General features: G+C 40.3%; 1 protein-coding gene across 6 annotated transcripts in view; it reads right to left on the reverse strand.

Moving 5' to 3' along the window:
* acacb (acetyl-CoA carboxylase beta) overlaps positions 1 to 24,552 on the reverse strand; it is a 48,985-nt gene that overhangs the window by 8,027 nt on the left and 16,406 nt on the right. For 4 of the 6 annotated variants that reach the window (XM_017684192.2, XM_017684194.2, XM_017684202.2 and 1 more), the window contains 35 exons: positions 23,885 to 24,046; positions 23,548 to 23,711; positions 22,938 to 23,088; positions 21,824 to 21,927; positions 20,440 to 20,521; positions 20,210 to 20,355; positions 19,210 to 19,360; positions 18,248 to 18,382; positions 17,461 to 17,607; positions 16,599 to 16,787; positions 15,738 to 15,838; positions 15,032 to 15,120; positions 14,149 to 14,273; positions 12,969 to 13,082; positions 12,751 to 12,864; positions 12,308 to 12,397; positions 11,964 to 12,082; positions 10,928 to 10,969; positions 9,412 to 9,435; positions 7,438 to 7,581; positions 6,557 to 6,656; positions 6,294 to 6,401; positions 5,963 to 6,019; positions 5,771 to 5,812; positions 5,473 to 5,688; positions 5,066 to 5,221; positions 4,531 to 4,734; positions 4,059 to 4,214; positions 3,306 to 3,428; positions 2,812 to 3,081; positions 2,354 to 2,451; positions 1,622 to 1,742; positions 1,420 to 1,530; positions 612 to 755; positions 260 to 380 (listed from right to left, as the gene is read on the reverse strand). In XM_017684192.2, coding sequence (XP_017539681.1) covers positions 260 to 380; positions 612 to 755; positions 1,420 to 1,530; positions 1,622 to 1,742; positions 2,354 to 2,451; positions 2,812 to 3,081; positions 3,306 to 3,428; positions 4,059 to 4,214; positions 4,531 to 4,734; positions 5,066 to 5,221; positions 5,473 to 5,688; positions 5,771 to 5,812; positions 5,963 to 6,019; positions 6,294 to 6,401; positions 6,557 to 6,656; positions 7,438 to 7,581; positions 9,412 to 9,435; positions 10,928 to 10,969; positions 11,964 to 12,082; positions 12,308 to 12,397; positions 12,751 to 12,864; positions 12,969 to 13,082; positions 14,149 to 14,273; positions 15,032 to 15,120; positions 15,738 to 15,838; positions 16,599 to 16,787; positions 17,461 to 17,607; positions 18,248 to 18,382; positions 19,210 to 19,360; positions 20,210 to 20,355; positions 20,440 to 20,521; positions 21,824 to 21,927; positions 22,938 to 23,088; positions 23,548 to 23,711; positions 23,885 to 24,046 — 4,420 coding nt within the window. The remainder of the gene's footprint in view (positions 1 to 259; positions 381 to 611; positions 756 to 1,419; positions 1,531 to 1,621; positions 1,743 to 2,353; positions 2,452 to 2,811; positions 3,082 to 3,305; positions 3,429 to 4,058; positions 4,215 to 4,530; positions 4,735 to 5,065; positions 5,222 to 5,472; positions 5,689 to 5,770; positions 5,813 to 5,962; positions 6,020 to 6,293; positions 6,402 to 6,556; positions 6,657 to 7,437; positions 7,582 to 9,411; positions 9,436 to 10,927; positions 10,970 to 11,963; positions 12,083 to 12,307; positions 12,398 to 12,750; positions 12,865 to 12,968; positions 13,083 to 14,148; positions 14,274 to 15,031; positions 15,121 to 15,737; positions 15,839 to 16,598; positions 16,788 to 17,460; positions 17,608 to 18,247; positions 18,383 to 19,209; positions 19,361 to 20,209; positions 20,356 to 20,439; positions 20,522 to 21,823; positions 21,928 to 22,937; positions 23,089 to 23,547; positions 23,712 to 23,884; positions 24,047 to 24,552) is intronic. The other 2 variants (XM_037531330.1, XM_037531332.1) reach the window with 2 other exon arrangements.

A 24,552-nucleotide genomic window follows, 5' to 3' on the forward strand; every position in this document is an offset into this window, starting at 1 on the left:
AAATAAAACAATTTTAATGTAACAAACTACATCTTTCTAAATGTTTTATAAAATGAGGAACGTTTTAAAAGTAAAGGAAGACCTTTCGATGCAAGTGTGAACAAACTTTCAACTGGTGCTGGAAATGGTTTTCTTACTAATCACAAGGCGTCGTTTCTTATTCACCAATAAACCAAATCTCAGAACATATGGTATAAACAAAATGAATAGGCAGTAGGACAGATTGTGTCTGATGCAAGGTTGTTAGTGGAGCTCTCACTGGGGTGAGGACGTCCATAGAGCATCCACCGAGGGTCGTACGGAGCTTTGGTGGGGACAAACTCTATCTCTCTGTCCACTGGGTCAGTAGGGGGCATCACTGGCACTGGAGCAAACTTGTTCTGAAGCCACAAAACACCATAAAACACAAGATAATAACACATCTGACAACGGTAAAACACAGAACAATGACATGTTGTACAGTACTATGTAATTACATTACTCATTGCCATACAATACAAAACTCAACACTACTCACTGCAGTATCGCGCGGTACCAACAGGTGGTGCTAATGAGCTGTATTTAATGTACTGATGAACACACTAATGTTCTTAAAGACAAAACAGTCGGACCTTTGGCATGTACGAGAGCCACTTCAGGATGGTAAAGACCCCCTCAAAGTCGTCAGGCACGGTGGTGTGCGTGACTCCGTTGTTGTGCATGATCTGCACTCCGCCCAGTTGGTTATTGGAGGTGTACACCTCTCGACCCAGAACCTAAACGACAGCAGAGAAAAAACAAATCCGAAAGCAATAGTAGAGAAAATGCTAAAGACAAAGACAAGCTTGGAGAGCAAAGGACTGAACATTAAGGAACCAAGAAGGCATCAGAATTGAGTTAATTCAGTTTAGATTTCATTAGAGGTTTAGTTCATTCATGGTTATTAATGAGGTCATAAAAACCTTGAAAATCATTAATAAGCAGTTACAAAAAAAGGGCAAAAGTAAGATCTGATAAAAATGAATATGTGATGAAGCTGACAGGTTTATAGGTGACTAATGGAGAAGACAAAGTAAGATCAGTAACATCTGAGCTTTAAAGGTATAGATGAATATGGGCTCACTATTTGGCAAGTAGCACTGTTGCTTGTTTTATTTATGCGCTAGAACTGCTTATTAATAACTTTTAAAGTGTTTTAATCAAATTAGTAATCATTAATAAACTTTAAACCATTCATAAGGGTAGGTCTTACTGTAATGTGGTACTGATATCTTTTATAATGTCATCAATTAATCAATGCATTTTATATATATTGTATTGCATATTTTAACATGGGGCAACTGCAATACTACCAATCTGTCGAAACTGTGTGGCCCTTAGTGACCCAGTAAGTAATGATTATGGTGTTACGTGTAGGATGAAGGATTAGAGGTGTAAGACCTTGTTGAGGGCTCCTGCTCCAGTGAGGATAATGTGGGAGTTTTCCACTTGTATGACTCTCTGTCCCAGGCGAACCAGGTACGCCCCGATGCCTATAGCTCGACACGTCACCTACAGAGGCGATTAATATTCCTCATCAAACAGCACTCACAACATTATCTGCACCAAAAGCACACAAAACTAGTTACTAAGCAGCTCTCACCATGCTGATGGTGACGATCTCCTCATACGCCTGTGACGACTCTCCTGCTATCATCCCCGACCCCCTCAGATTCTCCACCCCGAGACCCTCCTCCTTCCCGATGATGTCTGTGATGATGTACCTGCAGCAGGTAACAAGAGGACATCATTCAAGTAAGCAGCTTAACGAGATGTTAATTAATCCCAATCTTATATCTACAGCACAATGTCTTAAGCCTCCTTCGGACAGGATTACATTTACAAGGAATTTTAGGCAGCAACAGGAGTAAAGCTCTATTCTGTACCCACTATATACTCTATGTCCAGAAGTATTTGACCACGTGTTACGCAAACATCTCAGTTTGTAGAAAATACCACCCACTAAAACTCATTCCTGCTGTAATTTCACTGGCGTCTGGATGTAACAGCTGGGAAAACATTTTAAAACAGACATCCTGCTAACGAATTCAGTCCGAATAAGGCTATAATGAGTAAATATGTTGGAGTAAATAGTCCAGATAAAGAAGAAAAGGGCTATTTAGACTTAACATTGAAATACAAATCACACTGTTCATTATGTGATTATTTGGTGAAGAAAACTGTGATGAGATATGTAGGTGGTCTAAAAGGGAACAGACACAGAGGTGGATGAGATACTCTTCTGGTTTATGTCTTAAATATGTGCCAAACATGGCCTGGTAGCTGAAGCTTAAAGCTAACTGAAAATGAGCTATGAAAGATGAAGCGGATTCACCTGGACTCCCCTTCCTCTTCCACATGACGGCAGTGGACGGAGTTGGTTGTGCTGATGCGCGTGTAGTCCTGGGGGGTCAGGTACAGGTACTTAACACCCTGCAGGACAGAAAAACAGCAGTGAGACAATCTCTGTACAGCACAACACAAAGGTCCACCAAGCACAGACAAAACGTTTTATTAGTCACAGACTTCAGTCCATGTTTAAAGACAACAGTGTCATACGGCATCAGAAACCACATCAGAAAGTCTATTAGAGATCAACTCCACACAGTTTGAGGCATGTGTGATGATTTAGACATGCAGGTGCCCTCATGCTAATTTTAAACTGAACAATCAAACATTTACATTTGGAGTAAATGAGAAAAAAAATGAAATCAATAACAATCAGATGGTTTCAGTAAATGAACTAATCACATGTTCAGAGAGCGTCATCATTTACTAACTGAAAGCAGTCACCTTGTAGGGGTCACTGGGGTCGAGCCAGGCCACCTGAAACTTGTTCTGGACTTCTTCAGCCAGGCCAATGCGAGCACCGCTATTGGCTGAGATGTAAATGCGAGGGATGCCCTCGGCCCGGGCCAGCTCAGACGCTCGCAGAAACAGCTGGTCCTCCTGTGGTCCGAAAGAACCAATCCGATATGTGATGTCATTACAGATCACGATGATCTCCCGTCCCTCGGGGTACTCCGGAGTCTTCATCTTCATACGAAACGCCACCATCCCGGCCTGAATGAAAACAGAGAGCAATTACACGATTTATTTTGAACACTCAATTCATTAAAGAAACAACAAAATGAGTTCATACAGAGTAGTGGGAAAAAATGCTGTTTCCAAATGAAAAAATGATTTAAAGCTACAGAGAAAACGGGACTCCTAGCAACCACCTGGAAGACCCGGCAGACACCAAAAGTGTCCCCTTCAGATAGACAGCAATACAGGGTGTGGAATACCTCATTATCTCCAGGCAGTCGATTCATCTGCACGAGTCTGCCTTGAGGATCCAACACCAACTCATTACACTGCAGCACATCTTTAGGGTAGCTGTCGTCCGGCCCCCACAGCTTAAACAGAGCCTGCCGGACAAGAAGACCAAGGACAGAGCAGTTACATTAAAAGTGACAACAGTTTCATTAGCTTATCTCTCAAAGCTTAAACAGAGACTGAAAAAAAAACAGGACATCTGTTAAAAATCTGGTAGTTATGATTTGGTATGACAACTGACCGTCCTTGAAGGAAAAGTAAATGCAATTAACACTTAAGTTCCAGATCTAGACATCTGGCTTTTTGTAAACTTTAACCCTTAGAATTTGAGGTTATTGCTGGCAAAAACAAAAGGATGCTGCGTTTATTCCCCACTCTTACCTCATTGAAACAGGTGGTGAAATTCTGCAGATTCTAAACATTCAAATCATACAAATTCAAGTTTGTAAGTAGAAAACGAGAAATTTTATTATGGTTTAACATTTTACATGTTATAGTCATTTCTAGAGTTCAAAACAGTGCAGAACTGAAGCAGTCAGATCAGGAATAAAACTGAATGTAAAGTTTGTTGATAATCAATTATATAATTATGTAATTATGTGAATAATACAGCAAATAATCATAATAATCCAGCTCTCCAGCTCAAAGGGTCAACGCCCTCACTTTAAGAACCCTTTTTAAGATAAAGTGTGTATAATATCAGGTTGAGAATCTCCACACACCTGTCGGAAGAGCTCAGGGAAGTCATAGACATAGGTGGTGCCGAGGCTCTGGGCCTGGAAGCGTTTGGCCTGCAGCAGGTCTTTAGTGACGTAGGGGGTGTTGATGAGCATTCCGTGTAACGGGCTGTGCTTCCCGGTGTACGACTCGAACATGATCTACAAAACGGTCAAGAGCCAGAGTCACATACAACATAAAACATACAAACCTTCATTAAAATGTGGAAATCTTTCATGAATTCATTTCTTTTAGCATTTATGTTGAGCATCTACCATTTTAAACTATTAGCACATTAAATTTACATACATTATTCGTAAAATATATTTATTTTATCATGATCCTTTGTTTACATTGTAATCAAACTTTAAAAAATTATAATTGACAAAATAAAAACTACAGCTAGCAGAAGTCACAAGTGACACCAACTAACGAAAACTCTAAGAGCTGAAAACTGCAGTGAGATTTAAAGGTCACCTGTCCGGTTGTGGGGTCCGTCACCTCCTTGTAGAGGCTGATGTCGAGGTAGTATCCGCTTTCGTCAGTGATAAAGAGGCGGATTGGGATGGTCTTTCCGTTGGGAGTGAGACGGATCCCCATCTTCAGCTCAGCCTGCAGCACACGCAGTTTCCACAGACGTCGGCCGTAGCGCATCACCATAGCACGGACGTTCTCCACAATCTGAGAGAGGAGACGAGAGACACAGCAGAATGGTGTTAGCGTTCAGCCAGCAGATGGAGCTAAATCTATCAGCTTCAGAGCAGAAGTGCAGCTTCCACTTTTAACTCCTGAAAACATCTTCATAGCCGTAATTCGGTAAAACTGAACCGTACACAAACATCTGCTGGAGCTACGAGGTAATGTAACTAACAAGTAATGGAAGCTCACACCTCACCAATTAGCATGGTCCTAACTCCATACATACTCCACTGTGGAGTTCTGTGGTTTCTGACTCTGTACGGCAAACTTTATCTATAAACATGGATTTTCCTGCCACGTTCTGGCTTCTCACCTTGATGGGGTCCATGATGACGGTGGGGACGAAGTTGAGGAAGATGTGGTTGCAGTCCGTGCGTGTCGGAGTGTTACTGAACGCCACCTCCAATTCGTCCAGCGCCTCCAACAGCAGGCGCTCGCCCTCGTTCTGCAGGTACTCGAACGAGGCCTCCTGCACACAGGAGGAAAGAGGAGTCATATAAAATCTGCGTTGGTTAAAGCTCTCTATCGGCTTAACATAACACCTTCTAGATTTCAGATTGTTCAAAAACAATAAGGGCAATCACCAAAAGTGGAGCAACACAGTTTTAGACCCACTCAGTTTTCTAATTATTTGAACCTGGGAAGTTATACAGGACTAACAGCTTAATAATATGCATCATATACACACACACACACACGTTTCTGTGGTGGGGATAATACCTTGGTGACGAGGTCTGAGTGGCGGACGATGGCTCTGATGAAGAAGCGGTAGTCGGTGACCTCAGCACCCTTCTCTACACGAGCAGCTCCCAGGTACAGGTGCATCTTGTGGTTGGCACAGGGAACGGCCTTTAAGTCGAAATTCCTCATGCGGTTCAGCTCCAGCTGGAAGGCCAGAGCCGGCTCCAGGTTCCGATAGATCCGGTCCTCCTGGAACTACGGCGAGAGGAAGCGGGATGAGGTCAGATACAGATACAGAAACAGCACTGATGCATTTAAAGTTTGGAATTTTTTTTACCTCATCTCTGGATCTGAAAGTGAAGAACTTGGGAAATTCCCTCTGTTCAAATAAAACCAAACACGTTCACTCAAAAAACTACACACACATTTCTACATTTAAATATATCTACATTATTTTAGTGCGTCTATCTATATTTTCGCTATTTATTTTTGAGTTAACATTTGAATATGAACTTTCGCCAGCTCTTACTTTCTGAGCCAGCAGGAACGTGATTCTTCTGATTCCGTACTCATACAGCACAGCTTTCTGAAAGAAAGAGAGACACCAAGCCAGGTCAGAACTGCTTTAGTGTGGTATTATCCAGCTAGTGAGATAAACTGACAATAATTAAAAGTATAAATAATGGCACTAAATTAAATAAATAAGGACCGAAGCTACTGAAACTGAATCTGCCCAAATGTACAAATGCTCCATTGACAGAGGGATGGCAGACTGAAGTGGAGAAGAGCAAAGTGAAACCATAAGAGATTCAGGATGAGCAGCTGTATGCATGACAAATAAGAATTTAAGAACATCTCACTTTGGACTGAGCAAAGTCAGTGAACGCTTTGACCAAAGCATCATCGTCCTCAGTGTCAGCCGATCTGATTGAGACGTTGATGATGTGGATGGGGTTCTCCCTCATGCTCTGCAGAAAACAGAGAACCACGCCACAGGTGAAAAACGGTACATCATTATTTTTCTTCTCGGCTCTGTTCGCGGTATCTGCTCTCTCTGTAAGATGCGTATATGTTTGTGTGGTCTCTCTGCGAGTCTCTCATCTGTGTGATGTCCAGGCCTTACCTTGCTGTTCTCCTCATCGTACAGGCTGGAGACAGAGTCAGAGAACAATGAGCTCTCACACAGCGGGTCAGCAAAGCAGGAAATCACCTCATCAAAACACCTGCACACATGTTCATTTTGAAATAACTGCTGAGCTTTCTCACACACCTTTGGCTGCATTAGACAGCGGTTCTACTGATTATACTAGTAACTGAGTCATCTGTTGATTATTTTAGAGAAATAAATCAGTATTTTAAATAAATGAGTGTTTTAAAAATAGGTCACCCAAAAAAATTGAATTCATCAATGGCATACTATGTGCAGCCTTTCACATACTACCAAAATACTACATAGCTTGCCATTGATCAGAACCTACTTTGCTTTAACAATGACAGTTTCAGATTTTGTAAAAATGATCTTAAACCATGTTCTTCCCAGCCTTAAATATTATCCTATTAGCCTCGCTCATCTGTTTTTTCATCTTGCTCACTTGAGGAACCGTATGCAATCTTCAGTTAATCCGTGCTACTTTACAGTAGTTTTACACTGATATAGTAACACTGTTAAAAAGCACTATTTTGATGAAGTGAGGAAAAGGTATTTCATTTGAATTAGATGAACATAACCAGGAAGCCTCCAGAAAGATGTACAATTAAAAAGAGTAAAAAACACACAGATCAAAATGCAACGAAAAACCCATATATATGCGTGTTCACTAGGCTCTGTTTCAGACTGTTTAAGATACACGTCTACACTCGCACTGATTCATCTTTCTTACGTTCTTACATCTCCTGGTACTTTGCATGGCTTTCACATCGACTGTCTGTCTATGCTCTAATTTGCTTTGCACGAGGGCATCCACTAAACGACTAACTGTGACAGTCCAGAAATAAAGACCTTACCTCTTAAAGTCGTCGAAGCACTGGAAGGCCACCATGGCTCCCATCCTCTGACAGGGAGGAGACAGCGATCCATCCAGGAAGAGCTCGCTGCCCTGCCGCCGCATCGTCTCAAACTGATCAGAGCTGCTCACGGCCAACGACAACCTGCGTATTAGTGTTCGCGTGAGGAGTCAGAGCGTTAGTCACGAACCTGAACAAGAAAACACAGTGCTGACTGTACTGAAGCCACACAGAGGACAGAAAGTATCTGGAGCTACAACACAAGCCACTTCCACAACAAACCCGCATTACACTTATTTCTAATTATATTTTCTAGATAATTATTTGGACTTGATTTGGACTCAACATGAATGGAAAATAGCACCAAATATTCTTTCCATGACAGAGAAAACATGATATTATTCGGTAATAATATTTTTCAGAAGAATCTGATTCGAAACTCTCAAACAAGGATCCTAAATATGACCAGAGACACCAACTAAAGAAAAAAGGGCCATTTTAATTTCAGGATGGTCCTTGTTTACTGCTTCTCTGTCAGGCATGCCTCTAAAGGGTTATGCCCATTAATGCCCACCTCTGTTTTTTTAACATTCTAACATCATATTACAAATAATACAAAGCTATATGCGATTTATTAGAAGGGGGGAAGACAGTATTTCTGCTATGTTATGCGTTTTCTGCTATACTTTATATGTATAAAGCACAGCTAGTCTGCATCTAATCTCTAAAAATAATAATGTGACAACTGTTTTCACAGAAAACTCTGTAATACTACTGCATTAACATGTCATGTTTATATTTTCTTGAATTTCTGCTCAAATAGATAAAAAATTAACCACTTAAATGTAAAAACCAGTCAGCTAGTTCAGCTAGTTAGCTACATTACCTAGCTAGCTAGTTAATGCTGTAGTTAGCCTAATAATTTTAAAAACATCTAAACTCAACAGCTTAAACAAAACAGTAGGTAATAGTTGACAGTAGGTGTCTTAAGACCTAGGCACTTTTGAATTTTACTCTAAACACTAAAATGTCTGTCTTTTGCTCAGAAGTGACTGTTTTACTCAGAAAGTTGAGATGCTAACTTAACCAGACTCTAAAACACAAGGATATCTCTCTATTTTAGCTTTAATAAACAGATAAAATACTCTTGGAAATGCCATAAAGAGTTTTACTCCACAAAAACGAGCTAAGGTTGAGGTTTTGGTGACCATTCCTCTCAGAAAATGAAGTGAGAGGAGTTATCTGCAATGCTAGCAGCTCAATGAAAGTGACCATTATGCAAAGCTAAGCAGCCTTAAGGAGCTTTTCTCTGAACAAACGTATGAACGTGCAACTAAAAAGCCTGAAAACAAGACTCACCTTGCAGGTAGTGAATATTATTAAAATTTTTATTTTACATGACTTTGCTAAACATATTTTTCTTTATTCACCACACAACAAATGGAGTTAGTGAAGCATAGCAACTGTTACTACACTGAGGAGTGCTGTAATTGTCCATCAAAATTCAATTATTGTAATTAAATGTGGATTTAGATTGACCAAATAAAATAACTAAAATATGTAAGTATTAAAGGAACTATAATAAATATAAATATAACATTTTTCAGTTGTACAGATTGATGGAGGTTTCGTCAAGTTGCCCTAATTGACTGGGAGCTCAGTTGATTGACACTTTTCAAAAATGATTCAGTATTTTCTGAAAAGCCCACAAATTACAATAAATTAGGAAGGACCTAAACCTGAGAGGTCTGGTCAGTTCAAACAGGTCTAACATGGTCACTGCTAGTGCTGTTACAGCTGCTGAACTGAACTGTCCCCGTCAGACAGGGCCTGTCCTTCTAAACGCTATCAATCGCATCGGAATAATGAATGCAAAACGGTGCACCCAGCATGCATTGCTACAGACACACAGGCCAGGTGAAGACAGAGCACAGAGGCAGCTGATTGGTTGGCAGGGAGGAGCTCGTACTCTACCTGTTCAAGGTGGGACTGCTCCCTCTGTAATGAGAGCATTCACAGGTCAGTGTTAGGCGAGGGGTCATCGACCTTAACCTCTATTCTTTAACTGCTTCAAGCCTTAGTTACAAAAGCAGAGGACACACAGACTCCAGACAGAGCATTAATCAGAGCTGAGCAAAGAAAAGAGAGACCGGAGCTCTACATTTTAAAGAAACACTACAGTTCCTGCTGAAAGACTGATGTCCAGATGTTGTTGAGTTAAGCACTCAAATATGAGCAAGTTATATATTGTCACTGTCAAGTCAAAACCTTTATCCAGTTTCGTTATTATTTCAAATGCTGTGATATACACTGTGAACATGTTATGGACTAAAACTGGTCAATGTTGTAACATTAGGGCTGTGGAAGTTAATGTGTTAATATCACATAGCATGATACATTTGTATCACTACAATTTTTTTGACTGTGTAAACACATTTTCCTATGTCTAAATCTACTGTACGGATTTGAGTACAATCACTGACTGTATATGATTTTCATATTCAGGCTCTGTGTTCAACAAAAATAATATAGTTGAATTATTTAAAATGAAAAATAATGTTACTAATCAAAATGAATTTTCTTAACCATTAGACAATCACATACATTGGGGTTAAGAATATTTTTTTCCCCATTTCAGACATACAAGATATGTTTTGTTATGCCAGGGACAATACATGTCTTGTTCTTGAGTAAGAACTTCACAGTTATATGAAAAAGTTTGGACGCCACCAGTTAAACAGCATTTTGTTGATTTCCTAAAGGAAAATAAGTGAACACGCCCCCTACAGAGAACACGCCCTCTACAGAGAACACACTTCTGCACATTTTAATACAGTTTCTGTTTATTTGCTGAATTTAACTAAAATGAAACTAAAATATAAACTGCAATCTTTGCAAAGGTTATTTTTTTTATGTTTTTTTTTTCTGAAATATTACTGAATATATCATAAGATAGAAAACAGAAAGGAAACGCCTGTGCAGTGAATATTCATCATTTACTATGCTAAAAATGTGATTCGCTGTGATTAACCAAGCTGTGGACACTCAAGCTGGAAGCTACCAGACCAGGAGAGGAGGAAGGCTTATGTGACTGTAATCAGGCATCTGCAAATCAAGTCCTCATTATTGCTACGTCCTCCAAAAGCACCAACGTGGTGATCAGATAAGCATCATGTTTATCCTTGTGTATAAGATCTTCTCTCACTGACAAAATCACTTGATCCACACCAGTGGCACTCCATACACTCTCACTGCAAGCCGCTACCCCCATACAACCACTGTGAAAGTCAAGGAAAGAGCCCAATACAGTTTCAGGATGGACATACACGGCCTCCACACTGCCCAGTGTAGCTTTAGCACAGGCTCTAAAACCACAGGCTAGACCTGTTAGCGAGATGAGAGTGAGAAGTTGCTTTAGTGGTGCACACCCTCCACTGCAATACCAGTTATACAGTTAATTAGTGGCTTTAAGAAATAAAGAGGCCGTTACGTGGGTTTGGGCATGGAGGTGCTCACTCTGGTGTTCGGCTCTCTTTTGTGGGGAAACATACATAAGACGCAAAATCAAACTGGGAAAATTAAGAGAGAAAAGCAAAAAAATGCAGTGCTTAAGTCTATTTATTTACCCACTGGTCCTTACGCCAAGTATTACAGATCGCCTACATGATTTACAGAGCCAGATTAGTGGAGTGTCACACAGTTTCTGTGTGTGATTTATTCAAACTAAATTTGATCAGTTTTCCTCTCGCACCCCAAATGTAGTCAGCCAAGACATGCTTGCCATGAATCAGCATAGTGCTAACTGGATGCCTAAATCGTGTCACACTCGAGTTGTTCAGTAATCTCCAACAGACTTATTTATGGGTTAAGTCCACTGGCATAGCCAAAAACATTTGTATTAGCCAGTTAATGGCAGAATTCTGTCTATATATTGGTTGGTGTTTATAGAGAACAGTATCAGAAGCCACATATCGCTGTTGTCAGAAGAAAACCTTTTCCAGTTTTTGACATAATATGAAAGTATATGTTGCCCTTCACACTGTGTGTAAATTTCATGATGAATGGACTAAAAGAAATGACCCAAAATGACTTGGAAAGAATTCTGGTTCCATTGACTTACATTGAAAGTAAAGTAGGTTTTAACCTTCTACTGTAAAGTTACCATTTTGGAGGTACGAGGCGATATACAAGTCTATTAGAGATCACTGAACACCTCCACACTGTTCCAGGGCAACCATGTGAAGACACAGACATGCAGTTATCATCATGCCAATTGATAAGCTATAAGCTTGCATTACTTGTTTGCTACTTCAGCCTTTAACTCCAGTGTAAAACTGAAGAAGCAAACTTCAGACACATCTTGGCTGCTCACCCATGTTTGGAGTGAGGGGGGAAAGATTCGATCTGTGGCCGAACCATTGCTTTAAGCTCAGATCTGGACGGAACTTTCTCAAAGCCCAGAGCAATCCAGATGTGTGGGTACACATGTTGGTACAGGTTAGAGTGGGGTAAGGGTTTCACCCTACCTGTTGGGATGGGATGAGGGCAGCATGAACTGAAATAGTACAGCACACGTCCCGTCCTGCAGCTGATGGTGCTGGAGGCTGTTCAGCTCGTAGGCTATATAACCCCTCCGAACATACACCTGAACACAGACAAACACTGTCCTTCACATACACTCAGGGATAAAACTTCAACAGGTGGTGTTATAAACAGGCCCTAGAGACATCTTCACCATCCTTACTGATGAAATAATACAAACACTAAAAACATCTATTTCTTATTATTTATGATGAAACCTGTATAGTTTATTTATGTTCATCACTACTTTCTCTTCAGATAAAACAAACAGACAATAATCAAAATGTACCTCTAAAGCAGCCATGCACACCACCCGGTTGCTGTGGTAGAAGAAACTGGGTAGAACATCGAAGATGGAGGTTTCAGACATGATGAGTTTCTGTTGAGGAGAAAAATATGTGAGGCGAAAGAGGAAGTGTTATAAGGAGCTTCATTTCTACACAAAGCCCTATGAGTCCTGGGTTGGTTTTACCTGGGGAGGTGGCATAATCTAAGTCATTTAAATCCAGTATGAATCTGCAGTGTGTGTCGTTTTTACTGTCTTACATTAATAATTGTAAAATGACTTTAATCCAGTGTGAATCTGCAGCGTGTAGTTTTTAAAGTCTGATTTTTATTCTATATATATATAGCCATGTGAAATTACACAAACACTTTATCTGAACCAGTTGGCTAATCAAATCCCATACATTACATTAAACAGTCGTCTCGGGCTAATTTATCTGAGCTCACCTTCATGTTTTCAGGGCAGAACTGGTCGCCGTAAATGTCTATAGCAGACAGAAAGATGGACTCCACCTGGTTGTGTCTCACCTCATAAGAGGGTAAATGAGACGCAATCAGTGCCTGCAAAGCAGGAAAAACTCTTTAACCTGCTGCACCACGAAGGTTAATCACACACGCAGATCAGAACAGGTCAAAGATCAGACGCGATCAGGCCTCCTACCTACCTGTCTGGCACACAGAGCGACTTTCGAGTTCTCCATCTTACTGAGCTGAGTGAAATCATTCAGAATCACCACAACATCATCCGATAGCGTCGGGTCCCGTCCACACAGCTGGTCCTGCCAATCAGATCACACAAGTGACCTCTATGTTCCCCAATGATCTATTAGTTCATTAACAAACAAACAAACACACACACTGGCCCTTATTCAGCAAAGCTACATAAAAGAGCACAGATTAGACCACGTTTAATGACGTATGAGCTCTGCGTCTGACTCTTTCATAAAACACGGAAATGAGTGGAGATTTGAGCCCAAATAGTGAATCGGTTTCAGTGAGTGAAATCAAGATCCAGCCAACGAGCACCTCATTTACATATAATGTGCCCTAATCCATGCAGATGTTTCAGTAGAGAGCCCATAAAACAGCATACAGCAGCTCAGGAGCCAATGGCTGTGCTCGTTGGCAGAGTGTGAGGTCAAGCAGTGAGTGCACTGCTCCCCCTAGTGACCAAACTTTATAGTGTTAAGATTACAACCATTGGAAAGAGTAAACAGGTTTTATAAAGATGACAGAATTACAGAATGATGTGATGATTTTCCTCTAATAATATGTTTTATTCATATTATTGGGGATATTGTTAATTACATACAAATTTACACACACTCCTACCAGATGAGAGAGTTTAACTGCACAGATACACCAAATATGAAAATGATGAACAATCTGTGAAATCTGTGCGTTTATTTTTCGATCACATGCACTGTACGCAACTTTCATTAATAAGGAACCAGAAATACGGCTGCTCAGTTTTGATAATATTCATGCAGAAGGATATTTTTTCAGTTTTTATTGCAGAAATGTCTTTTAAACACAATATTATCGTCCGTACAATCAATCTTAGAGTCAGCAGCTGCCTGCATCTTTCACACTGTGAACTCTACACACAAACAATATTGCTGTTGAGCATCAACTGTTAACAATGCAATGAGAACAGTTAAACTGCCCAAGTCTAGTTTATAGTATTATTATTAGCTAAAGGAGCGATGCTAGCCCATCAGTATCGTACTTCAAACAGAACGATGAATGATTTAACTACTATGTCAAAACACCCCATTACTGTCTTAAGTCTATTTGGATGAGAGCAGCTGCTAAATCGAGTAAATCTGAATCTAGAAGACTTACTATGAGCAGTGTGATGAGGATGTTTTTCTTGGAGACCTGAGCATGGGAGAAGATGTACTCCAGCACAGGGGTCATATCCGGCTTATACTGCTCCCTCAGGTTTATCACACATTTATCATATGTGGCTGGGACAGACAGATAGAGAAGGGGCACAAGTCATTTGATGATTCACTTTAAACATAAGTCAAAAACATTATGACCACACTGTTCTCTGAAACTGCAAAATATGTGATTAAACTATTTATCAGGTCTTCTCTGAGCTGAGTCACGCATGTCAGAGCAGGGAACCCTAGAAACAGAGATTTTCATTACGTTTAAAAGCTGCGCTACGTTAGATTTTTTAGTTAGAACTGAAAAAAAGTGAGTAGAGTAAAATCAGGATAAAATATGGCGACTGGGTGCTGCAAGTCACCCTACAAAGCCTGAAATAATCCTTTAAAAGTGGGTGGTTTTTCACACCATGTACATATTTATGTATTAACATCACACACAGACTCAAAAAGAAGGTCAGTCTCAATGTTTAGGCCTCAAATGATCTCAAAATTAAGATCATACTGATGAAAATATGATTACAATAGCAGATAATTCACTCACATCCTCAGAAGACACATCATTCACCATTGTTTAAGTTTAGATTGCGCTCTGTTTGAATTCTTTTTCAGTCATTAGATTCATCTCCTCGGGGAAGGGGAGCTGAAGCACATCCCACCTTATGACCTGTTCTACTGCATGCTACATTACACGTTTCTTCCAGAGAGATCAAATCCCCAAAATTTACATAGAGTAGCTTTAAAAATGTAAGCTCAGATGTGGCTTTAATCAGTATGTTTGAGAGTGGGCTGGATGTTAGTGTCTTTTTCCAGGGAAAATAAGAATATTTTACTTTGCTGAAACTGCCCCTCCACCTGCAGATAGCGCCGCAGCAGGTCCAACACTACAGACTTCATGTAGCCTCGAATACCACTGCGATACCTGAACACAAACAAGCAAATAAACCTCAGCATGACGGTAGGATATTAAACTTTACTGATTACCTCAAGCAAACATGCAAATGTGGCTAAAGCTATTTAGCAACAGAATGATGTAATCTGCATATTACTTACTGATGGCTTTAACATTAACATGTTTTATTGAACTATTCCTCCAACTCTTCAGTCTTCCATACACAGACTAAACCTAGTCTTAGCCCAAATTATCTATAAATCTTGATACATAAAATTATAGATATTTTGAATTAAAAACTAGCTGATAAATTAGCACCTAATGGAATTTATGTGAGTGTAACTGAATGTAACAGACATTGAGAGAATGCTCAGAGATTATATATTTCACCTGAAAGGCACCTAAAATGTAAAGGAGTGCATGCTATATATACACAGCATGATTGCGCTCACTAAGTGATAACTCACCCGCGGCTTGCTCGCTCCCTTTATTTCCCCATTACCATTTCTGACTCATTTTAATGGCTCACTAGAAGGAACACGTGTGGCTGTTCTTTCTACTGTATCTGACTGATTCAGTGACCTTGAGATATGCTCTGGAACTCCAGCTCCACTTTAAACAGCCCCGATAAGACCGGTGGTGCTCACCTCTGCACCAGCTGCACGATGCTCTGAGTGTTCATGAAGAAAACCTCACGGTCTGCCTTCCTCTGCAGAGTGGCCGCATGACTGTCCAGGATATTGGCTATCTGTGGCAGCAAGCCGTTCAGGAAAGCGGTGTTAAAGTGATTGCTTTACCCATTCTATTACTTATTGATAAACATTAACTCATTATTCAATAAATAAGTTACTACCATCAATAGTCTGACATTTTCAAACCACTGCTTATCTGCTGAACATAGACAGTTAACTCTCAGAATATTGGGTTCTGATTAATTCTGCCTTCTATTTGATGTCAAGCAATGACCAATCAGGATAAAAAAATGTGCAAATGTAGGTTTACAATCTGTACTTTCGACATAATTCCCATACTTTTATTCCTGTAACCGTAACTTCTAAGGGTTAATCCGGCCTTGAATTTTCCTCACATGTTAACTATATAAACGTCCAGCCATCCGTCTCTGTGTGATCCTGTTCACTGTTCTACTTTACAGCACTTTTTTATCTTTTATTTATCGTTGCAACAGTCTATTAGCTGACATACCGTATTGGAGTTTGTGGTAATGCAATCCTCAGGTTGAATATTTACCATTCACTGCACTTTCAGCAAGCTTTTAAATGCGTTATACTGATAAAGCCACATAACACTGTCATACTTCATCACACAACACTGCACTTTCACAGAAATGCTCAGATACATTTCTGTATTTATACATTTACATATTTTCTCATGCTGGAATATAATAATTCTCTTTTGTTTGACCAGTTTCGTTTTAGCACTGTTAAGTTGAATGTGAGTATAATGGTAGTACCCTTGGCCTACACTGCTCTGAACTGGCGTGAGCTCACCCTCTGGCTGGGGAACTGGCTGAGGACGGAGGTGATGTTGCTGGCGTACTGAGCCATGACCTTACGGATGGCCTTCTCCACGGTAATGGGGATGCGCCCGGACACACTAGTCATGATCTCCTGCAGCTCCAGCAAGGGTAAGGAGGGGTCACGCAGGGTCTTCATCAGAGTGCCCACCCACTTATTCAGCTAATCAGAGAGAGGACAGAGGGTCAGAGAGCAACACCACAGAGACAGAAACAGCCCTGAGAAACTAAAGCAACAGTTCACTTTACTGTGAGAGGCATAATGTTCACTGTCCCCTGTTAACTCTCGTTCAGTGGCAATCACAACACTGTACTGGGCCTGCAAAGCAATATTTTGGTGAAACTGCCCTAAATGCAGATGTTTGCTGTCTGAAGTTTGCTTCTGTTTTAGCACTGGAGCTAATGTAATGCAATGTTATAACATGTAATAGAAGCTTATGTATCAATCAGCATCAACAAACTGCATGTCTAAATTACCAATCACCTCAAACTGTGTGGATTTGTTTAGCAGTCTCTGTCTCTGACACTGTGTGACGCACTGCTATCTATTAAAAGTGTAGTTTTTTTCACATAACAGTATCTCCTATAAGTATAAACTACCATTTTTGTGAACTACATTAGCCTCGTGGCTCCAGTATAAGTAAATGGGAGAGCTCGTATGGCTGTATTTACCTAGATATCGAGAAGAAAATAATCCTTTTTGGGCAATTTGCCATTTTACATATTTCACAGTTCAAAACTTTTTTTCCCCCAATACTTTTCCAATAGTTCCAGTTTTTAAGTAATGATTCTATGAAACAAAAATGAACCAAAAAAATCAATCTCTGTGTTCTTACTCTGTTGCTGTAGTAGGGCTCTGGGAGGCAGTACCCATCCATCACCTTCTCCAGGTTCTCCAGGACGTTGTGGAATACCTGGTGCAGCTTCTCACCCACCATGGGGAGGGGCTCCTGAGCAGGTAAAGGCTGAGTGTTCAGCTCCACCTGGAGTGAAGAACAATGTTATAATGCTAAGTAAAGCTTGGGGAGATAATATATGATCACACATGATCGCCCTGAATCCATAATATTAGACAAGACAGGAACATTCTGCTCATCTTGGCCCGTTTACTGCATCTTTTGAAAAAAGCACCATCAGCACAACAAGACGTGCATCATTTTGTAGTCAGCATCATGACCATATTCAGAATTAGAAATTTCTCTATGGGAAAAATGAATGGGATTACTGAAAAGTAGGCATTTTGTCCAGGTGCATTTTCAAACTTTGCAGAATGCTGTCAATTGTGAAGTTATTAAAAGGCTGAAATGCAGATATTGGATATGGATGGATATCATACAACCTCGTCAAAACACCCAACACAAACCAGCAAGATTTGTCCTGTGTGGTAGTTCAGTTGCTATGGCAATGATAGAGTACATCCAGAATAGCTGGTGTTATTACATAACAGCGTAAAAGTTTAATTACAAACTTTCTTTTGTGTGATGTCATTTCAGCGTAGGACAGTAATAGTTTGCTATTAGCACGGATGTAGCAATGTTGATATTTCAGCTCTTTAAGGACCTCGTAATTCAGAGGATCCGGTGGCACTGAATGACGTTACTTCTGAGAAAGGAGAGTATTTACAGGGTGAATACTACTGGGATCATCCAGGTCCATGTGGGCCACCACACAGCCTGGTTCCAGCACTGCACCCGGCCTCTTCACAAAATGAACACAGCCTGATTCCTGAACCGTCAGCGTCATCACCATCTTCATCACCTGCACATCATACAGACCACAGATTATTATCTAAATAACCCAAAATGTTTGGTTAAAGACATCAGCCCTGTATCTGGACTGATACTGAATATTATAAACATATATGTAATTATAAAAAAAACATATACATACAATTATAAACATACTTATAAATGCAAATATAAATACGAATATATTTAATCCATTTTAAACTAGCAAAGTTACTTTTGGTCCAGCTCATTATTGTTGTCAATTGGACCATGTACACTCACTGGCCACTTTATTTATCAATTGCTTGTTAACACAAATAGCTGATCAGCCAATCACACGGCCGCAGCTCACTGCATTTAGGCATGTAGAGGTGGTCAAGACCACTTGCTGAAGTGCAGACCGAGCATCAGAACGGGGAAGAAAGGGGATTTAAGGGACTTTGAACGTGGCGTGGTTGTTGGTGCCAGACGGGCTGGTCTGAGTATTTCAGAAACTGCTGATCTACTGGGATTTTCACGCTCAACCATCTCTAGGGTTTACAGAGAACGGTCAGAAAAAGAGGAAATATCCAGTGAGCGGTCAGTTGTGCGGATGAAAATGCCTTGTTGATGTGAGAGGTCAGAGGAGAATGGGCAGACTGGTTCCAGATGATAGAAAGACAACAGGAACTCAAATAACCAACTAGAATCTCTGAGGAACGTTTCCAACACCTTGTTGAAAGTCTGACATGTAGAATTAAGACAGTTCTGAAGGCGAAAGGGGGTCCAACCTTTTACTAGCAAGGTGTACCTAATAAAGTGGCCAGTGAATGTAGCTTGGAACCCAGAGTGCTTAGTTCCACAGCTTTCCTGCCTCACCTCTATTTCAGCGTATGGGTGTCCAGCTGTCACATGACCTCCATCGTCCACAATGTACTGGAGCAGTTTTCCAGCAGAGGGTGAGCGGAGCACCGTAGGGTCCCGTTCTCTCTCAAACACACACGTCTTGTTGCCCACAGTGATCCGGTAGCTGTACAGGGGACAAATTCGTTCACTGGAGTTTCCCAATCAAATTCCTGTGGGGGGCGGTGCCCCATCAGCCCCCCCATACCTGCTGGCGTTACTCACAATGCTACACCAACCACACAACTTCTTCATATGCAGTCGTCGCTGGTGGAATAAAGCCTTGTATTTAATTTTTTTTTGCATAATGTAGTCAAGTTACACTCTAAAAAAGACTCCAAGGGTTCTTTAGAAAAGTAAATGGTTCTATATAGGACCATGAACAATGAACCCTTTGCATAATTAAAGTGTTCTCTGCATCATGAAAGGTTTCTTCAGATGGTATGGTATGGTATGTATTAAATGCACTGTAGATGGACCTTTATAGAACCTTTTTTAAAAGGGTTCTATATAGCACCAAAAAGGATTCTTCTATTGCTTTGATGTCAAGCTTGTAACTGTAGAGGAACACTTTTTGGTGCTAAATATAACCATTTTTTACAAAAAGGGTCTATACAGAACCATCTACAGCACATTCTCCATCAATCTGAAAAACAGTTTCATGATGCAAAGAACCCTTTAATCATGCAAGAGGTTCGTTGAGTAGTCATGCTTCTACACAGAACCATTTTCTTCAGTCAAGAACCCTTGAAGAACCATCTATTTTTAAGTGTGTACCATTTTCACTGTGTCAGAATTTCAAGACAAACGAACCAACGGATACAGTCCAACTCGATACCAGCAAAATCCTGTTACTGCAACTTTCATTAAAAGCCAAGTTACTTTTTGGAGACATATTTTTCCAACAGCAAAGACACAGAGTTACACATTATACAATCATGAGCAACATAAACGGTTTAGATACAGCCAGTCACACCTGTCTACTTCCTCCTTCATGTAGGTGGTGTAGCTGCTGCCGCTGTAGGAGAGCAGCAGGCCGCCGTCGCTCAGCCTGTGGACGTCGATCTCAATATCCGACCTGTTCATGATGATCACGTAGGTGGTGGGGGACTGCCGGGTCACCTATCACGCATCAGATCAGTCAGAAATAAGACCACCACAGAGATTCCACAGGCTTGAACAGGTTAGTTCATAAGCTTCTGTTACCTGAAGGGAGTATTTGATTCCCTCGTAGATCAGATCCACATCCACAGTGTTAACCAGGCTGGCAGCAGGTAACACCTGACCCCTGAGCACAGTTAAACCACAGATTAGAGCTCTAATCTAGACCAAAGACCGACGTAGACCGTCCACATGATACTTTTCCAACTGACACAACTCATCCTCCCTTTAACCAATAACTGATATTGGCTTTAAAGGAAAGGTTAGATGAAAAATCTGATGTTCCTCTTTCCCCAGATGTGGCTGATCAGCCAAGACATGTTTGGCGACCAAATTTTAGCTTCTTTATTTTTAAACTGAAGCTACACGGCTAACGCTGCTACAGCAGAAGTCAAAGGTTATCCAAACTTTTTCTGTATATACATCCTCAAAACTGTTCAGCACGGTCAAGCAGACTTGCTGACGTGGTTTAGAGTATGACACTTCAGACAACACCTGTTGTAGCTTCAATTTTAAACTAACAATAAGCGAAATTTGCGCACTAAACGTATCTTGGCTAGAAGACGCTCCACTACATCTGGGGTAAGCGAAATATCTGGTAAATCAAACTTTTTGGAAACCAGATTTCTTTAGTCTAAGCTTCAACATCATAATAACAGCTTTCTGAAAACACTGACAACATGCCATTAATTAATGAAGGACGCAGAGCTCTGAAATGCAACTGATGACTGGGGCTTCTGTGAACTTTCTGTGTAGCTTTTATTTTCTGGCAGAAATCGGACTGTGAAAACGAAAGCGTTCTGCGTTTGTAACTTGCCACTGCCACTTTAACCAGCTTTGCACTGTATTTTGTGCACTGTGAATTGTGAATGCTCTCTGTGTTCTGGATGTGTTTGATGTCAGGTGTCATCATCCTCTACTGTGCTGTCATGCTCATGTGAGAGCTTTCAAGTTGTTTGTGTTCTTGTGTGGATGCAGAGATTTGCAAAAGTGCTGTTAGTGTGAAAAAGGTTTTCACAGGAAAATAAAATGATATGTTCTGATATGTGTGGCTTTATTCTCAAGGACGCTGTAAGTAAAGGGGCTTGTTACCTTGTTACAGCAAATTTTAGTTCTCCTCATTTGTTTTACGTAAAACTGAATATTTTAATATACATAAAAATAGCATTTAATAAAAGTTAGAATTGTATCAGATGCCACAGGCATGACAAGCATATATGAGTTATTAAAACGGCCACACTGAAGAGCCCGAGGAGCCGACTTTCCGTAATTGACCTGATTAGCTACAGATTGGGTTAAACACTAAACCAGTCAAAGACATACGACAGACATCATATAATAACCAGCGTTATTATAAGCAGAAGTTGTTTTAAAGTCCTTGTTGTTTTGTAAATCAGTCTATGATTGAATCTTTAACTGAAGAGCTCACCTCTCGAGCGAATGCAGGAAGTCAGACATGCTCTTCCTGAAATTAGCATCGGCTACATGGAGGGCTCCACACACGACTCCCAGCATGGTGTCCGGCCTTTCCGCCTGAAACAAACGCGCAGAGATGTAAACAAACATGAGCCTAGCAGGAAGTCGATTTAACAAAGAGATATCCTACAGGACAGGTGAACGTTTTGTTTATTCTAACGTCAATATTGGCTTTCGCAATATCATTATCACATAAGGAAGCAGTATGCAAATGAGCCTGTAATCAATTACAGGGATTTTTATTATCTGACTTTCTGACCAGCCATCAGAAGTCCCAGAGAAGTTTCTGTCTTCATGAACGTGATTCAACAAACACATTTTACAAATATTTCCATGGAAACAATGCAATCAATCTTCAATCATTCCATCAGAGGTTCATCAACAGACCCCTGAAGTCGTGCCATATTAGAAACTCCGGATGTAAACTGTTTTTCTCTGGAGGAAAATATAAAGTTTCCTGCTTTTAAATTACAGCTGATTTATATCTTGTGTACATTTTTCACTGAACTGTCACTTAACTCTGAATTAAGAGGTCATTAAAGAGGTGAAATGCTAATACTGCTACCTACACACTGCAAGCAAGCAAACAATGAAATGAAGATATAAAAGTAAGTGTACTATTAAATTTACAGACTGTTATATACCAACACCAGCTGCTCAAACTTCAGCCTAAAACTACCCCAAGTGTCCAAACTACCCCAATGGACAAGTACTGCTGGTGTGTTTGGGGTATTTTGGTGAGGTTGCTTATCTTATGATGTCAATTAAATGGACATTATTGTTTTTAGAGCTAACCAGAATATTGAACTAGGGCATCAAATCACCTTCCAAATGTATTCTTTCACTTCTAGAGCGAAGATTTGGTTTCATTTAGAAATATTTTGGACCTTTTCAATTTTATACATATAGGACTATTTACTACAGAAAGCTAAAGCATAACAATACGACTTAATCATACAACACAACAACAACAACAGCACATTTTGATATCTTACTCAACCATTTCAGATAAAAAAAAAGCCACAATGCTTTTCTTTACCTTCCTCTTCATGTGACTGTACTCGTACCTGCACTTTCTCAGCAATTAGGTGGTCCAGCCAGCCTGTGTCGATGTCGTTGTTCCTGAAGCTCTCGGTCTCCAGCAGTTTAATGAGATATTCAACGGTGGTCCTGAAATCCCCCCGGATAGACAGCTCCTTCATAGCTACCACCATGTTACTGTACACAGCAATACAGGACAAAATCAGCACATTCAGTCAATACAATATCAAACAAATGAAGAACCTTTTAACAAGGAACACTAAAAGACAATAAACAATAACACTGTAATGTACAGGACCGGCCTGGAATCAGTCTAATAATACAGAACCACTTTTGTTCCAGATACATTTATAAAGTGACAATAATGGAAGTCTAGCACAGCGCCACGCTTTGATGCAGCACTGCAAGTTCATACAAAATAAAAGACCTAACATGCTTCAGATTTTAAAAGTTGTGACCAGATGATTAAACTTGAAATTACAATAAGGAGATGATAATAGAACAGCATAAAAACACCTTTTAGTGTCATGTTTACAAATCTACAATGTGTGACAGTTTTCAATCTATGTTGTGCTGTTATCAAAGACTCAAAACTAATCCGAAGTTTTGGACAGTAATGTATGTGACTGGACTCACGAGATGGCCTCCTCGCGGTTCTCTCCCCAGGAGAAGCAGTGACCGAACTGTGAATCGGCGAATTCATGTAGACCCCCCGTGGCCCCAACACTGAAATAGCCCCAAACGTTCTTATTGCTGCGGAAGTTCAGCTCCTGCACTGTGCCTGAACTCGGCTTAAAGCCCTGCAGAGCAGAACACAAACATATAATACTGGCTCACTCTGCTTCGCCTGATAAATGGATGCCTAAAACTGGACATAAGTATTTAATGGACAAATAAAAACTAGCCATGGGATTTAGCCCAGTGCATGGTTTATTATGTCACCAAAAAAATGCACATCAGAAAAATCACTCGCCTCATCTGGGTTCTCACTGGTGATGCGCGCTGCAATGACGTGTCCTCGAGGACAGGGGGCGCACTCCGGAGACTCAAAATTAATGGGGGCGTCTCCCCACGGCGCTTCACCATACAGCACTCGAATCTCCTTAATTCTGTACAGAGGGATCCCCATCGCAATCTACACAGAAAAACGTAATAATAACAATAACAACAATAATGATAACTGTAATAAAAATTATAATTGCACGTTCTAATCTTTGCAGTGTTCGGTATATCGTCACAGTTCACAGGAAAACATGCATCTCCAAAATGGTACGTTTACAGGAGAGTGCATACAGTTTTACTTTCAATGCAAGTTAATGGAAAGATCATCTATTCAAAGCGATTTTTGGTTCAATCAAGAAATTTTAACACAATTTAAAGCTGCTGAACTGAAATTATGCAGAAAACTAAAAATTGCAAAAAATTAAGAAACTTGTTTTGGACAGCGACGATATACAGCAACGTACCTTATTTATTTTTTATAACTATTTTAAAAAATCAGCAAAAATAAAAATCAGATCAGTGGATAAATTTACTACTTCCACTGTTTTAATTTCACTTCTTATTCTCACTATTTCTAATATTTTTCCCTCTCCTGTTTTTTTCTCTATTTAACTAAATACTTGGAGAGGTTGAAGGGGT

This window comes from Pygocentrus nattereri, chromosome 20 (assembly GCF_015220715.1).
Source record: "Pygocentrus nattereri isolate fPygNat1 chromosome 20, fPygNat1.pri, whole genome shotgun sequence".
NCBI classification, from domain to species: Eukaryota; Metazoa; Chordata; class Actinopteri; order Characiformes; family Serrasalmidae; genus Pygocentrus; species Pygocentrus nattereri.